Source organism: Leptinotarsa decemlineata, unplaced genomic scaffold, assembly GCF_025532065.1.
Source record: "Leptinotarsa decemlineata unplaced genomic scaffold, Ldec_3_MD MMD2_tig00000026_RagTag_RagTag, whole genome shotgun sequence".
Classification (NCBI taxonomy): Eukaryota; Metazoa; Arthropoda; class Insecta; order Coleoptera; family Chrysomelidae; genus Leptinotarsa; species Leptinotarsa decemlineata.
The window spans coordinates 2840526-2855346 of record NW_027412539.1 but is presented as its reverse complement, the minus strand read 5'-3'; the positions used below and the strand labels follow the sequence as shown (position 1 = coordinate 2855346).

At 39.6% G+C, this 14821-nt stretch overlaps 3 protein-coding genes across 6 annotated transcripts in view; 1 reads left to right on the top strand and 2 right to left on the bottom strand.

Annotated features, from left to right (window-relative positions):
• Positions 1–14821, top strand: part of prom (prominin) — a 455259-nt gene that overhangs the window by 387391 nt on the left and 53047 nt on the right. For all 4 annotated transcript variants that reach the window (XM_074171615.1, XM_074171614.1, XM_074171616.1 and 1 more), the window contains 2 exons: positions 10586–10636; positions 10689–10781. In XM_074171615.1, coding sequence (XP_074027716.1) covers positions 10586–10636; positions 10689–10781 — 144 coding nt within the window. The remainder of the gene's footprint in view (positions 1–10585; positions 10637–10688; positions 10782–14821) is intronic.
• LOC141480886 (uncharacterized) lies at positions 4030–5665 on the bottom strand. The gene is made up of 2 exons (XM_074171618.1): positions 5448–5665; positions 4030–5388 (listed from the first exon to the last, which is right to left on the bottom strand). Exon 2 carries the CDS (start codon positions 5378–5380, stop codon positions 4313–4315), a length of 1068 nt encoding a protein of 355 aa, XP_074027719.1. The 5' UTR covers positions 5381–5388; positions 5448–5665; the 3' UTR covers positions 4030–4312.
• On the bottom strand, positions 5879–10416 carry LOC141480935 (uncharacterized). The gene is made up of 3 exons (XM_074171684.1): positions 9228–10416; positions 7034–9168; positions 5879–6079 (listed from the first exon to the last, which is right to left on the bottom strand). The coding sequence occupies exons 1-3, from the start codon at positions 9808–9810 to the stop codon at positions 5879–5881; spliced, it is 2919 nt and encodes a 972-aa protein (XP_074027785.1). The 5' UTR covers positions 9811–10416.

The following is a 14821-nucleotide window of genomic DNA, read 5'->3' as shown; positions in this document are numbered from 1 at the left end:
CAATACATATTTGGTGGAGCGAGTTTTGAAACGAAAAGGACGTCGTTTATATGTAAAATGGCTCGGATTCTCCGAAAATCACAACTCGTGGATCAATGAAAATTCATTAGTGTAATAGCATTATTATTGTACTTGATGAAAAATAAAGTGGAATGTAATAAATTTGAATTTCATTATACATTTTCTAAAACTGTGGAATCTTTTATTCTTCGCTGTATAAATAGTTTCGAAATACCAAAAATTATACAAGTAATATTGTAGCAATGGATTTATTTATTTTATAAATCAACATACACTAAAATGATTTACATGAACAAAATGGAGTTTAAATCAACAGGTCTGCCCAGGGCCTATCTGGGTGTATGTCGATGTACGATTACCATGGATTCCTCGTCTCCTGATCTGCACCTCTCGTGAATTCGACTGGGCTGCCATATGCCCCTCTCTTAATCGTATAGAGCGAGAAGTGGGAGTAGTGTGGGGGGCGCTACTACGACCACAACCGAATCATATAAAAGTCGAGTCCCGATCCTGAACCTCACTCAGTATATGAGAGCATATCGAGATGAATTCCGAAAAAATTGCCGCTGTATTAGCTAGGATATCACTTGATGATGAGAATAATTGGACGGATGAAGAGTCATTGAATGGGGATGAAATGGCTCCCAACATAGAGGGAATTGTAGAAGAGGAAGTTGAAATTATTGGAGGCGAGGCAAATATTGTAGTCGACGAAGATGCTAATGATTTGGAGCACGAGGAGATTGTTGAAGGGGATGTCATCGAGGATGACCTGAGTGATGAAGGTATTGTGGCTGATTCATCTGAAGATGATGGTGCCTTAATGATCGGCGTCCGATGGCTCAACGTCACCGACACATTAGAAGATCGACTGGATCTGTATTGTGTGACAGATGCCCACGTAAATATCAGAACGATCGATGGCGGTATCCAGAAGTTATGTTGGTGCTGTTTTCGATTTTACTCGATACGTAACAATAACGGTGGCTGGTATCAACATGTAAACACCCATGATACGGTCTCTATGATGCAGCTGGGTCAGTATTGGTGTGAGGCATGTGAAAGGCCGCTCACAAATTTCACAAGAGTATCAGCATGCATAATATGCAATAGTGTCAAACCTGTGACACACTAACCGTGGGCCTTCTGGTCAAAAAAAAACAGCCCTTTTCAGGGCTACATTATTCATACAAACAGTAGTAGTAGTAGTACACCGGGGAATATCGTCTCGCGACATGAGATTCTTCTTCTCAGGTCTGAAAGTTGGAAAATTTCCACTTAGTAGTAGAATATGAAACTGGTTTACAGCTGAAAATATATATTTTCATTGAATAACTAGTATATTTTCGATTTTACACGGAAAAAAGTTATGACGAAAGTTGTATGAAATTGGATTTTTTACAATTGAGAATGAATATCAACTACACCCTGCCCCAAATATCATGATCCGCGTAGCAAATTACACGGCTGCCACTGAAATAATGAAGCAGCAACCGCGAATCAACGGCTGTGACAGAATAAATAAATTGATCCACGGATTAATCGCCACTGTCGCGGGCCCGCGAATAGTAAGCGGATCCATGATAATCCGCGGAATAGATGAAAGTTTACGATGTAGGTGAGAAATTAAATACACTCTGTTTTAAAGTTATGACGCGGTTTCAACCGCGGATCCGCGACTGCGGCGGAATGAATCACGACTCAATCCGTTGAATGAATCATAATTCGCGGGATGAAGATAGGAAACAGATGTGGTCCGCTTCGCTCCGCTTCGCTCCGCTCCGCTTCAAAAATTTTTCGACACGCGAATTGAATTAATTCGTGACCGCCGTTGAAATTATTCTGCGGATTAAATCGCGGATTCGCGGTCACGGTCGCGGATCCGCGGATAATTCGCAGATAAAACCGCGGATCCGCGGCCATGGCCGCGGATTCGCGGTTTTATCCGCGGATTATCCGCGGATTCGCGGCCGCGGCCGCGAATCCGCGATTTATTCCGCGGATTATTTTAATTCGCGGCCGCGAATTAATTTAATTCGCGGGTCGAAAAATTTTTTGACCCTGCGGGTCAACCGCTCAGTTAACAATACCTTAGAAGTTGAGGATATGTAGTTTATTCCCAGATATCATAGCTTGAAGCCCAACCGCTCAATTGTAGGTGCCTTAGAAGTTGGAGATATAAAGATTACTCCTAACTTGAGATTACTACTCAGATTCTATCATCACGCATTAGTATTATCACTCTCAGATATCATCCGTCACATATATATAAAGTGAAATACACTATAATTGCAAGTCTATCTTCTTTATGAACCATCATCAATTGGTTCTCTTTGCAGGCAACTCAGGAGGAAAATTTTGCTTTGATCAGCTAACCACATAAATGTGCGTTCTACTATAATTGAAAGGTGAATACCTGATGGGTATTTCATTTCAAACAGACTAATTTGTAGTTATGTCAGCATAATAGTTGGAAAAAAACAGGAGCAGAATTTTTTTTGTCAGAATTTATTTTTTAAATTAGAAAAAACAAACAAACAAATTATTATTATTTTCATTACATTTTCAAATACAGATATAACATTTCGAAATCAATTTTAAACTATAAATATAATTTATTCTACATATTGAATATGACTAGAACATGATTGGACTGGAAGTATAAATGCTGCCACAACCCGTATATAGCAACCAGAGTATATATTTTCAAATAAAGCAAAATATTTACAACAATTTTGAATAGGCTTCAGTATGTATACTTCAAGAGAATGAGCGATGAAGATAGGATGACCATCGTCTGTGTGATTGTACAATTATTTGTGAATGATGAGATTTAGGGAAGAGTAGACACTGCCCCAACCACGCAGTGCCCTGTGTACACCAACCAACAGTATGTGTACTCCTAGGAAAGGAATAGGAATGAGGAATAGAAATTAGGATTATTCTATAAGGATAGGGGATGGTGGTGGACTATCCTCGATGGGGATTGGTGGGTCAGGAGGAATATCTTCATCGTCCGAATCAGAATCATCCGTCTCCCTAGGAAATAGGTCCCACATCACTGATGGCGCGTCATAGTCCACCTCGTCGTCATCCCACAGGCCATCATACAGGTCAGCGTCAGAATCAGTATCCACGTTGGGATCCAGGAACTCGTTTTCGGAGACGTCCGCATCATCGGTGCTGGTAACTTGCATCACCTGCAGTCTGGTATCGTGCCATGCTCCGGGCTGCTCGTAGTGATGATGCCCTGTGGTGGAATGTACCTCACCTTCTTCGACGGTCCAGTTGTCAGGTGACCTTCTGGGCTCCAAAAATGCGTGTGGCTCGGTGGTGGAATCCGCTTGTTGATAAGTAACTGCCATGTTGAAGATAGCTTAGCAACTGAATGTTCCATCGGAGACTCTCTACTTTTATACTTTCGAGAGGGAGTGGGAAGGAGTGGGGGAGGAGTGGGGATGATGTGGAATGAAGCGTTCATAAGATATTTTTTCCGGGATGAAAAGAAGAGAGGGAAGTGGACACTGCCCCAACCACGCAGTGCCCTGTGTACACCAACCAACAGTATGTGTACTCCTAGGAAAGGAATAGGAATGAGGAATAGAAATTAGGATTATTCTATAAGGATAGGGGATGGTGGTGGACTATCCTCGATGGGGATTGGTGGGTCAGGAGGAATATCTTCATCGTCCGAATCAGAATCATCCGTCTCCCTAGGAAATAGGTCCCACATCACTGATGGCGCGTCATAGTCCACCTCGTCGTCATCCCACAGGCCATCATACAGGTCAGCGTCAGAATCAGTATCCACGTTGGGATCCAGGAACTCGTTTTCGGAGACGTCCGCATCATCGGTGCTGGTAACTTGCATCACCTGCAGTCTGGTATCGTGCCATGCTCCGGGCTGCTCGTAGTGATGATGCCCTGTGGTGGAATGTACCTCACCTTCTTCGACGGTCCAGTTGTCAGGTGACCTTCTGGGCTCCAAAAATGCGTGTGGCTCGGTGGTGGAATCCGCTTGTTGATAAGTAACTGCCATGTTGAAGATAGCTTAGCAACTGAATGTTCCATCGGAGACTCTCTACTTTTATACTTTCGAGAGGGAGTGGGAAGGAGTGGGGGAGGAGTGGGGATGATGTGGAATGAAGCGTTCATAAGATATTTTTTCCGGGATGAAAAGAAGAGAGGGAAGTGGACACTGCCCCAACCACGCAGTGCCCTGTGTACACCAACCAACTCACGTGTACTCCATGAAAAAAAAAAGGATCTAGGGAAAGGAAATAGATGGAGGTTATGTCCCAACAACGTCAACTTTCTTCCTGATCCGCTCCCTGAGAGCCTTAACACGCTCGGCCATTTCGTCGACCTCCATGCGGTACCGATTTGTTGAATCTGCCTCAACACGGTACTCCTCATCGACCCCATTGATGCTGATTTCCACCTCAGCAATTTCAGCCAACAAACGCCGTTTCTGTTCGACTAGCTGCGCCTGTCGAACTTCATATCGTCGTTTACGTGATGCAATTTCCGCCAATTTTGCATCGCTGCCCTGGATCGTCACCAGCTTCACCTTCCTCTCTTGGCATATTCTGTCAAGCTCAAGCACGTCCTCGACTAAGCTAGAGGTTCTCTGCGATGACGGTAACTCCAGGTGGCGGCCAGAGGGTTGGGCAGAAGTTACCTGCTGAACACTTGGCGTCGGTGGCGGAGGTGCTATGGGGCCGGCTGGTGGCTGATGAGATGGCTCGGTCGTGGCCTCCGAAGATGCCGTGATGGCTGGCTCAATGTCGCCCGCAGCAGTTAACATCTGCGGAGCCGTCGGTGACTGCTTTCTCGTCTTGGTCGCCTTAGACGTCGAGATGGTAGTATCTGACGTGGAAGGGGCCCGCCAGAGGGTCGAGGTCATAGGCGGCCGTCGATAGGGGTTGGACTCGTCCCACATCTTCATGTACTTCTGCAGCTCCGTCTGCTTTGGCTTCACCGACGACGCCACCTGTTTTGGCTTAGCGGAGGGCCTCCTCTTCTTAACGGGTTCGGGAGCAGCAAAGTCCTCATCACTACCGCTCGGAGCCGCTCTCTTACCGACAATCTTCGACCCCTTCTTCGCAACTTTGGCGGTGCTCTTCGTTTCAGAAGAAGGGGTGGTCGAAGGAACATCCTCCATCCAGCTGCTTCCGGGTCTTGGATCCGCCGTTACCAACACAACTTCTTCTGGAAGGGGGCTAAGTGGAGGTCCAAGTTGGAATTCAGTCAAGAAGTCCACTATATCCTGTGGTAGCTCCGATTGCTGCACCACCACGTCCTGCAGGATGTTGACCTTACCCTCCACGGATTTATCAGCGTCAATGATTGAAGACATACTGCACACTAGAAATTCACAAAATATTAGAATAAAGCATAATAATCAACATTACTTATATACTCACAGTTTTTATTCGAAGAAGATGAACACAGCTAGAGACCCAACTAAATTCGGTAGATATTCGAAGGCTAGAAGAAGCAGTTCGAATGATGAGTGCTCCTGAGCAGTCCCGCTTTTGTTACCTAAGCCACTCCTCCTCAACCCCCCTCCACTTACCACCTCCACTTTATCTAATACGGGGACTAAATGATGAGTCTGGCAACACTGTTATATTATATTCTCGCAGATTATGTGGAAAGCTTGATATTATATATTCCAATATTATGAAAAATAGTTTATACCTCTTCAATACTTTGTGTTGGAATTGTAATGAAACAAGATGTATCACTGATATATTTTATTTCATAATCTATATCATAATTGATATTTACAATGGGAATAATATATATTATAATTTCAGAGCTTCGTAGGTATAGATTTACCACATTGAACTAACTAATCATCTGATTGTTCCTCCAATAATCTTATGAGTTGATCCAATTTTTCATCAGAATCCGCCTCATGATTAGGCACAGTTTTGAGGGCGTCGATAAGGAATTTGAAATTTACCTCAGGGCTGGTTTGGTAGAACTCAATATCCTTATGCCCCCACGGTAATGTTTTTGTGGTATTGGGGATGATGAATCGCTTATCATCCTTGTATGATAGCGCAACTTTATTACACATTAGAGTATACACATCGTGTAACTCACTTCGAAAAGTGCTCATCTTACGCAATATGGTACCACCTGATTCGACTATTTTCCTATAATCGTCAAGTGACATTTGATTTTGTATGACCGACTTTTTTATCCCTTTTGCCTTCTTCAATTCATCACTAACGGACTTGACATGATATGCTTTTGCGCCGGTACCATAAAAACTGATAATTGGATCATTAGGAAATTCGTCTTTCATATTTCCCAATATTGGTTCAGTTATAGGCATAGCAAACTGATTTTCAACTTTGTAGTTGGATGTATCGAATTTCTCTACATTGTCCCTCATGAAATCATAAAAGTTCTCCGTGAAAATTTTAAGAATGAGAGAGTCGGTATCGGTGTAGAGGAGAGAAGCATTTGACCCATAATGTTTTTTTATGAATTTATAAAAAAACTCATACATAACTGTTTTAGATAAATCAAGAATACTGAATCCAAGATATAGCGGTTTATTGTAATTTATTTTCACTTTACCCATATGAATGGCGACAAAGTCCTCTGAGAAAATTGAAAGCGTTTTAAAATTTGGCCGAGCGATGAGAGCATTTGCACCAGTTGCACGCTTTATAGACTCCCAATGAGTCACAAGCCGAATGTCATTTCTATTATCAACGTTTTCCATTGTTTTTCCAAAGACAGCATTTGTTCTTGTCTTGAAAATATTTTTATGATAAACATTTGTAGCTTGATTTCTCATTAGGGTATTAAGGTCTACATATTTCTTCAACCATGGTGATTGATTGAATGAGAGAACTCTGTGAGTCCTCATCACTATCAGTCCATTTTCAATTGCCTGCCTCAAAGCCCTATAATGAACAATGTATTTTCTCTTATCATTCAGATTAGGTATTAATTTGGGTATTTTTGAATTTGAACCGGGTGGAATTACGCTCTCTACAAGGAATGGCAGATCCGAATGTGCATCGTGAAGTTCTTCAGGGTAATGGACATATACTTCCAGAACATAACCCTTAGGACCATCGTCTGGAACACCCATGATATCTAGTTGAAGAATTTCTTGTTCGGATAGCCATGTAAACCCATCTGTCGGTAATGGTTGGGACATACTGTGACCATAGAGGTTCGTAGCGTCCAAATAAGTGATGAATGATGATGCTTCATTTTCATCATAATCGGGTAGAAAACGATTATTAGCAACATGCTTTCTTTCAGAACACTGACTAATACCCCCACGAATACCCTTTTGGAAAAAAGTTATCATGTCAATATCCGTAAGCAATTCCAGCTCTACACCGGTGTATTTGAGCATGGCATCCCAAGAATGGCCAGGAGAAGTAAAATAGTGGGCTGGATCTAATTTATATTTATCCAGACATATATCACGGAAATTTTCGAAAATATCACATAAAATCAATACATCTGATTTCAAATACAAATCTGAATAGTCTCCTAACGTTTCACACTCGAACAAGGGCCATACACGTTTTGCCCTCTCATAATCATCCTCAGATATGTGTTTCTCGTTCAATTGATCATAAAAATCGGATTTTGATGGTAGCTCAGTACAATCTAACGTGGTCAAATTTTTAACAAAACTGTAGGGAAAAACTCCTTTCTGTCTCATCAAAAGAAATTTTTCATTTTCCGGAAAACACTTTCGTGTTTCATAACATTGCTCATCTGACAAGCTCTCCCCTAACTGCTGCAGTGATGACGCCATGAATCTAAAGCTATCGATAAATCTCAGCTTTAGGAATTGTTTTTTCAATTTACCAAATTTATCTATTGTGGTACCCATCAATAGATGCTTAGTGAAAGAAATGTAATTTTCCTTTGTTTGACCGATAACCTCCACCTTGTTCTTATTAGTGCATAACTCTTTTATGAACAAGTGGCAGTCATAGCCGCTCAAGTTATGGAAAATTATTGGAACGAAATTCGGTAACTTGTAATTCAAATTACATCGATAATGTGCAGCTCCATATCTTTTCTTTCCCGTCAAGTGACAATGATCTCTCACTTTGACGTCACCCAATTCGAAGGGTTTCTCACAAATACCGCAACTATCAGCAGTTAAAAATTCATTCTCCTCTGATGCTGTTAATGGCTTCATTGGCACGATACGATTCAAATATGTATAGTAGATGGCCCTCAGGTCAGACTCCAGCCTGGCTACAAATACTTTGGCAGCGTCCTCCCCACGATAAAGAACAAATTTGGAGGCTGAATCATCGAAAGAACAACGAATTCGGTATGAGAATGAGTATGGCTCGTGAATAAATGATTTATTTGTGAAGGAACGTATTGGATCCGGTTCATTTGTATGTATAGGCTTCAGAATTGATTCAAAATCAGCGTATACCACGAAGGGGACTTTCAACTGCCTTTCAAAATTTTCAAATTTTAATATATTTTCCGGTATGGCCCTACCACATTTATCAATTTTGATTTGCGTTGTGGGAATGGTGGTACAAATAAAATTGCAATCATTCAACTGATGTCGTAATAATTTGCGTTCGTCTGAAAAATACATCAAACAACCATCACAAAAATACATTCTATGCCCGTGGGATGAAATTTGTGATGAAACTAACCTTGATAGATCCTTTATCCAGCAATAGTGGCTATTACTAGATTCATCGGTGATGTTCAATAAATTTACATGGCGACCGAGTTTCCGCCGTGCGTAATAAAGAGGACCCACAATTTCATATTTCGGTTTGTTGTTTTCAAAAGTTGTTTCTAACCCATAAACATTGACTGAACAATCATTCATATTCTCAAATTGTGGAATATCACGTAATTTCATGGGAAAATCTATACCTTCAACATTAAGTACATCTCTGAAGTCTGGATATGAGCCTACTTCAGAAGTTCTAGTTTGCGCTGGTCGCAGAGCTGATGTCACCGCCCAAGCGAAGCAAAAATGGTCTTCATTTCTCACATTAACTGCTGCCCTCTTCAAAGCGATGAATTCTGGAAGCTTGATGTAGGAGGATCCACTGAGAGGACTATATTTGTTGATGTTTACTTCGATAAAAACAACTTTCTCCAGAGTCCAACCTGTAAACACATTATTCGTTTAATGACTGAAATCTTTCATATTTATGTAGATAATATACCTGAGTCGCGTTCTTGAAATTCCACAGCTTTTGCAGACAACGTGTCGACGAATGTCCTATAAACCTCTTCAAGGTTGTTTGATTGATCAACAATTTGGTTTTGGCTGTTGAAAGACTTCACCTCTAATATTTCCTGCGTCTGAAGTACGTACCTCCCAAACAACTCCATGTTCACTTTCAAGGTGTTATGAACTTGCACCATTCGATCAATCAAAGTCACAACTTTATGCCTCACTTCATTAAAGAAAGATTGATAGTCTGAATGTGGATTCTTACTTTCGACCCTGTAGCTAACAATCCTATATTTAAATGCGCTGTTGATGATTTTCACACCATCCTCAAATTCCGTACAGGAATTTGTTCTATGCTCCAATGTTTTGAGGTGTGAATTCATCCTATTCACAGGTACCATTCTATTGCAATAGTTGCACAATTCCTGAACTGCACTTGGTTGGGCAGAATCCACTCTGGGCCGTTTTGCTGGAGGACCTGCATCATTATCCGGCCTGCAGGACTGCATTTGATGACGACGCATGTTATCTTTACGGCTGAAACTTTTACCACACCTATCACAGTGAAACATATTTGTAGATATATTCAATACGCGCGATATCAAACTAACTCCTGTGAATGAGTAGCACCTCTTTTATATGTTCATTCAAAAAGTGGGGGAGGGAAGGAGAATACACGAGCGCCCTCAAATTTACATCAGCAAAGACACATGATATTGTAGAAGGTCACTCAAAGTCAAACTGAAAACGCACTCCAAAAGTCTCTTCGTCCATGCGGCTGAAGGTCGTTCAAAGTCGAATATTCTAAATAACAACGTGGATCAATTAAGGTCGTTCAAGGTCAAACTTGAAACATTACCTCAAAGTCACCTTGCTTTTGTCGCGTGATGTGTGTCAGGGTCGTTCAAAGGCACTGCCTCAAAGTCACCTTGCCTGCCTTGTGTAACGTTGATCAAGGTCGTTCAAGGGCAAACTCAAAACAATCGTTCAAAGTCACCTTGGTTGCGTTAAATCGTGTAGGTGCAAAACTGGCTCGAATTCATTGGAAGTCAAAGTCACCTTGTCGAAAATATGGGAAAAGAATGAAGGTCATTCAAGGTTAAACCCAAAACAGCACCTCAAAGTCACCTTGTCTGCGTTGCCGTATGACGCATGCCAAGGTCGTTCAAGGTCAAACTCATAACACATCCTCAAAGTCACCTTCGCAACTTCGTGTGACGTAGAGGTCATTTCAAGGTTGAAAGTGGTGGGGGGAGGTTCTGAAATCGGCTTAAACTAACTACTAGCGGAATATAATCTTCTGAGCCGATTTTTTTCTATTCTATTAACAGATTCACTTTATTTCAGGAACGAATTCCTAATGGACGACGATGGAGTATGGGTCACCCCTTCCTCTGAGTAAACTGGAATGAATTTTTTTTGATATATATCATTAAAATATATTTTTCAGGAGTCCAACTGACATTCAATTGAGAGAACGTACACCTCCTGAAGAACAGGTCAGACCGACGACTTCCACATGGATCAGTCCTACTCCACCAAGGTGAATCAATGTAACGATTAAATACTTTTTCATATCATGAAAAATGCAAATTGTATTCATACTCAACATCCATTAAGGCTCATTTCTGTAATATTCCCAAGCTAGCGCGTCCGGATTTATCATGCTCTAGTCAACTGTAATGATCATACAGGGTGCATCAACAATGTGTAACCTGTAGTCATTCAGGCTACAGAGTTGGCCAGGAACATGTATGGTTTAATGCCAACTATGGAATAACTGCAACGACAAAAAAAAATAATATAAGCTAAGTTCTGAAAATAATTATCAAAATACTTAGTACTCAAAAATTGTACAAATTGTCAGTTTTGGGTAAAATAATTCATTATTCTTCAAAAAATAGATACTTTGTTTAAAGGTGATTGACAATGTTTCATGATGAATGTAACTAGTGTTAGGAATCACACGTTAAAAGGTAAGACCTCGTTAATCCTTAGCTCGCACAAGTTTCGACTTTCAATGGTTGTCGTTCGTAGGGGTGCAACAACTGGTTAACGGAAACACAGATTTCAAAACAGATTTTTTTTAAAAACAGTTCGGACTTCCATTGTCTAATATTATTTGAAATGATTTGAAATCCCTGAAAAAAACAATACAAATGAAAAATTAAAAATAATTGCTCAAAATAACAATTATATTAAGCAAAAACAAACAACCCTAATATTGAATTACAGTTAAATGAAATCAAGTAAAAAAAATAGAACGATTGTTAGTATCCACAATCGTCTTCGGGAGATGACTAGACTAGTTCCTCCAAGAGATGACAATTTATGGGTCATTCCAGTATTTCACTCATTTCCTCTTTCTTCTTTATGCTTCACCGGTTCAGCGGGAGATGACCGTTTGGCAGGAGTTGGTCATTTTTCACTTGATTATGAGTTTACAGGTACATGTTGCGTATATTTACGCTAGCTTGGCTGAATACATTATTGGACAACGTGTATGCGGCTTCTTTGAATTTTCTCCCTGTATACGATTTCAGCCTGGGACCACTTGATGTTATGTTGATGGGTCCAAACGTACTCTCCTATTCCTGATTTGCTGTTTTTCTCTTAGTGTGCAAGTTTCTTGTGCTCGGCAATGCGGACTTTCAATGGCCATTCAGTTTCACCGATATATGATTTTCTGCAATTCTTGGATTTGCATTTACTGTAATTGCAAGATCATTCTTAATGATGTCTAATTCCATCACGAGACCTTTTTACGTATTACAGAAATTGATGGTAGTTGAATTCGTGGTACAGATACCGTGGTGGACTTCCTTCTCCATTGTGAAAGTGATGGAAGGTATCACGCTGTTAATGTGCAGGAAAGCGTCAAGTTCAGTATTCCCATGGATCCATATTATGAAGGTATCGTCAACGTATCTCAACCTGACTCGGAGTTTTTTGTGGACTTCTCCAATGGCCAGAGTTTGAAACCACTGTTGGCTATAACTGGTGAAAGTGGTGATCCCATTGGCAGTCCCTCATCTTGTGTAAAGAATTCGCCCTTCAGTTGGAAATAACAGTTTCGTATACAGCATCCCAGTATTTCCATAGTTACCATTATAAGTAAGTTCGTTATATCTTCCAGTTCCCCGTCTTCGGATATCTTTCTCTGTATGATTTGGAGTGCTTCTTCCACTGGAACGTTGATGTAAAAGGCTTTCCCCCGTGACTTCGATTGCCTCTAGTAGTTCTAAAAAATGCCTTGAGTTATGGTTGTATTATTGGGAGTAAACTTTTTGTAGGAGTGAAAGTTTTGAGTAGCCAAATCTCTGGAGCTGATGATCGGTCTAAGCGGAACATCCTTCATATGGATTTTTGGTAGTCCATATAAGTGAGGGGGTTCTACTGTAGTGCGGTATTAGCGATGATGTCTCCTTTTTCGAAAAATACACTTGGTGCATATGGTGTCTAGTGCAACTTCCTTTCAATTGATGCAGTAGGGTCCCGAACGATTTCTTGTATTGTCCGTTATGAAGAACCTCTTTAGAAGGTAAACAACCTATTCATCTCTCGAAGGAATTAGTCCAGTCATCAACAGAAAACGATTGTGGATACTAACAATCGAAACGTCGTGAAGTAACTTGGCTTGGAATCTCTTAATTTTCTATTTTTTGCTCAATTGTTCAATTTTTAACTTGTATTTTATTTCAATGTAATTTCATTTCAGGGTTTTTTTGCTCGATATAATTGTTATTGGGAGCTATTATTCTCAATTTTTCTTTTGTATTGGTTCTTTCAGGGATTTCAAATCATTTCATATAATATTAGAAAATGGAAATTCTTACTAATGAAATTCAATATAGACTCTAATTCCAATATGCGTTTCACTACAACAGTAGTTGGACTCAAGTGGAATAACCTAACCTTACCTATAAGTGTTCATTAGATTGACATCCCTCTAAAAAGTTGTTCTGAAAAATACAAGGATTTATACAAGTGGATTGCTAGTTATAGTGACATTTTCATCACAAAAAAGGTTCATTCAACACGAAATGTGTTTGTTCTACTCGATGAATTGCAATAAGAAAATTTTTTCAACTGAAAATCTCGTAAACAGGGTCATACAAAAATAGTACACACTATAAGTTTTCAGAAAATGTAGGATTTGACTACTTGAGTTTCATTAGTACTAAATTTAAGTCTTGAAGGAAGAACTAAAAAGTTGTTGAATTTTCCATTCGGTTCTACATAAATAGATTAAAACTCGAACTGAATCATTTTTATGAAGCATAAATCCACATCAGATATTCATATCAGTTTCAGTTATGCATTCAGTTACAGTACAGTTCCATATTAGTAGGCACTAAATTCTCAGAAATTCCATTGCATTGAAACAAAAACATCGTTGTCAATTGTGCTTCTGTATATTTCATCATCATTTTTTTACATCAGTATAATTTCTGTATGTCACTGCAAGAGACAGATTAAAGCAAAGACATCAGACTTTCCTGAGAAATTAGTGCCTACTATTTTGAAATTATAGTATATTCAATCTCAATATCTGACCTTCAAATAATGCTCAGCTTGTAATAGACTCATCGTTCTAAATATCTCCAGAAAACAGGAATATGAGAAAATGAAGTCTGAGTATATCACAATCTCTCTACAAAGTAAATACTCTAAAAAATTCATGATATTATCGCTAATTCTCATTTTTTTCTCTTCATTCATTTCTTATGCTTCACACTTTCTGTTTCCTGAAACCTCTTTTTTCGAAAATATCCATCGTGAACGTTCCAAATATGACTTTATTCAACTGGTTTCATTTTCAGATAGGTATTACACAAGATACCTTCCATCAGTAAAATATATGCATTTCACTATACTTATTCAAAAAATGTCCGAAGGTTCCTGGAAACTGAGAGTGTGAAGCTCAAGAAATGGAGAAAATGTGGAAGAAAGAATAAAGATTAGCGATGATGTGAACTGTTCAGAATCTACAATCAATTACGAGGGAAATTGCAATTGATACATTTCATACGTTTTTATTATGTAGAGATATATTGAGAAATGACTCCACTTTAAGGAACCAACGATGCCAAAGAAATGTCAAAACAATTTTCTTTTTTATCACAAGATTATCATCAGTTGTTTTCGAAAAATAATTGCAAATAAGTTGAATCATAATCAAGTATTCAAACTCTACATTTTCTGAAAGCTTATAGTGTATGGACTACTTTGCCATGACCTTGTTAATCTGAATTTCGGCAAGATTATGGGTATGAAATGAAAATACACTATTTTCAGGAATATCTCGTGAAAAAACTTCTTATCCCATTTGTTCGAGTAGGAGATATGGAGTGTTGAACTGACTCATTTTCTGACAAATATCACATCGACTATGTAATCACCCGAAGTAAACTCAAACAACCTTATATTTCTGACAAACAATCTTTGACTCCACACCAATATCAACTGACTTATGAACTGAGTTTCGGTTCGACCAAGCCACTGAAGATGACTGCGGCAGTTGCAGCTGAAACGTTTGGAAATTGTAACCAAAGAAGACCACGAAAACTATTCAAAACAATG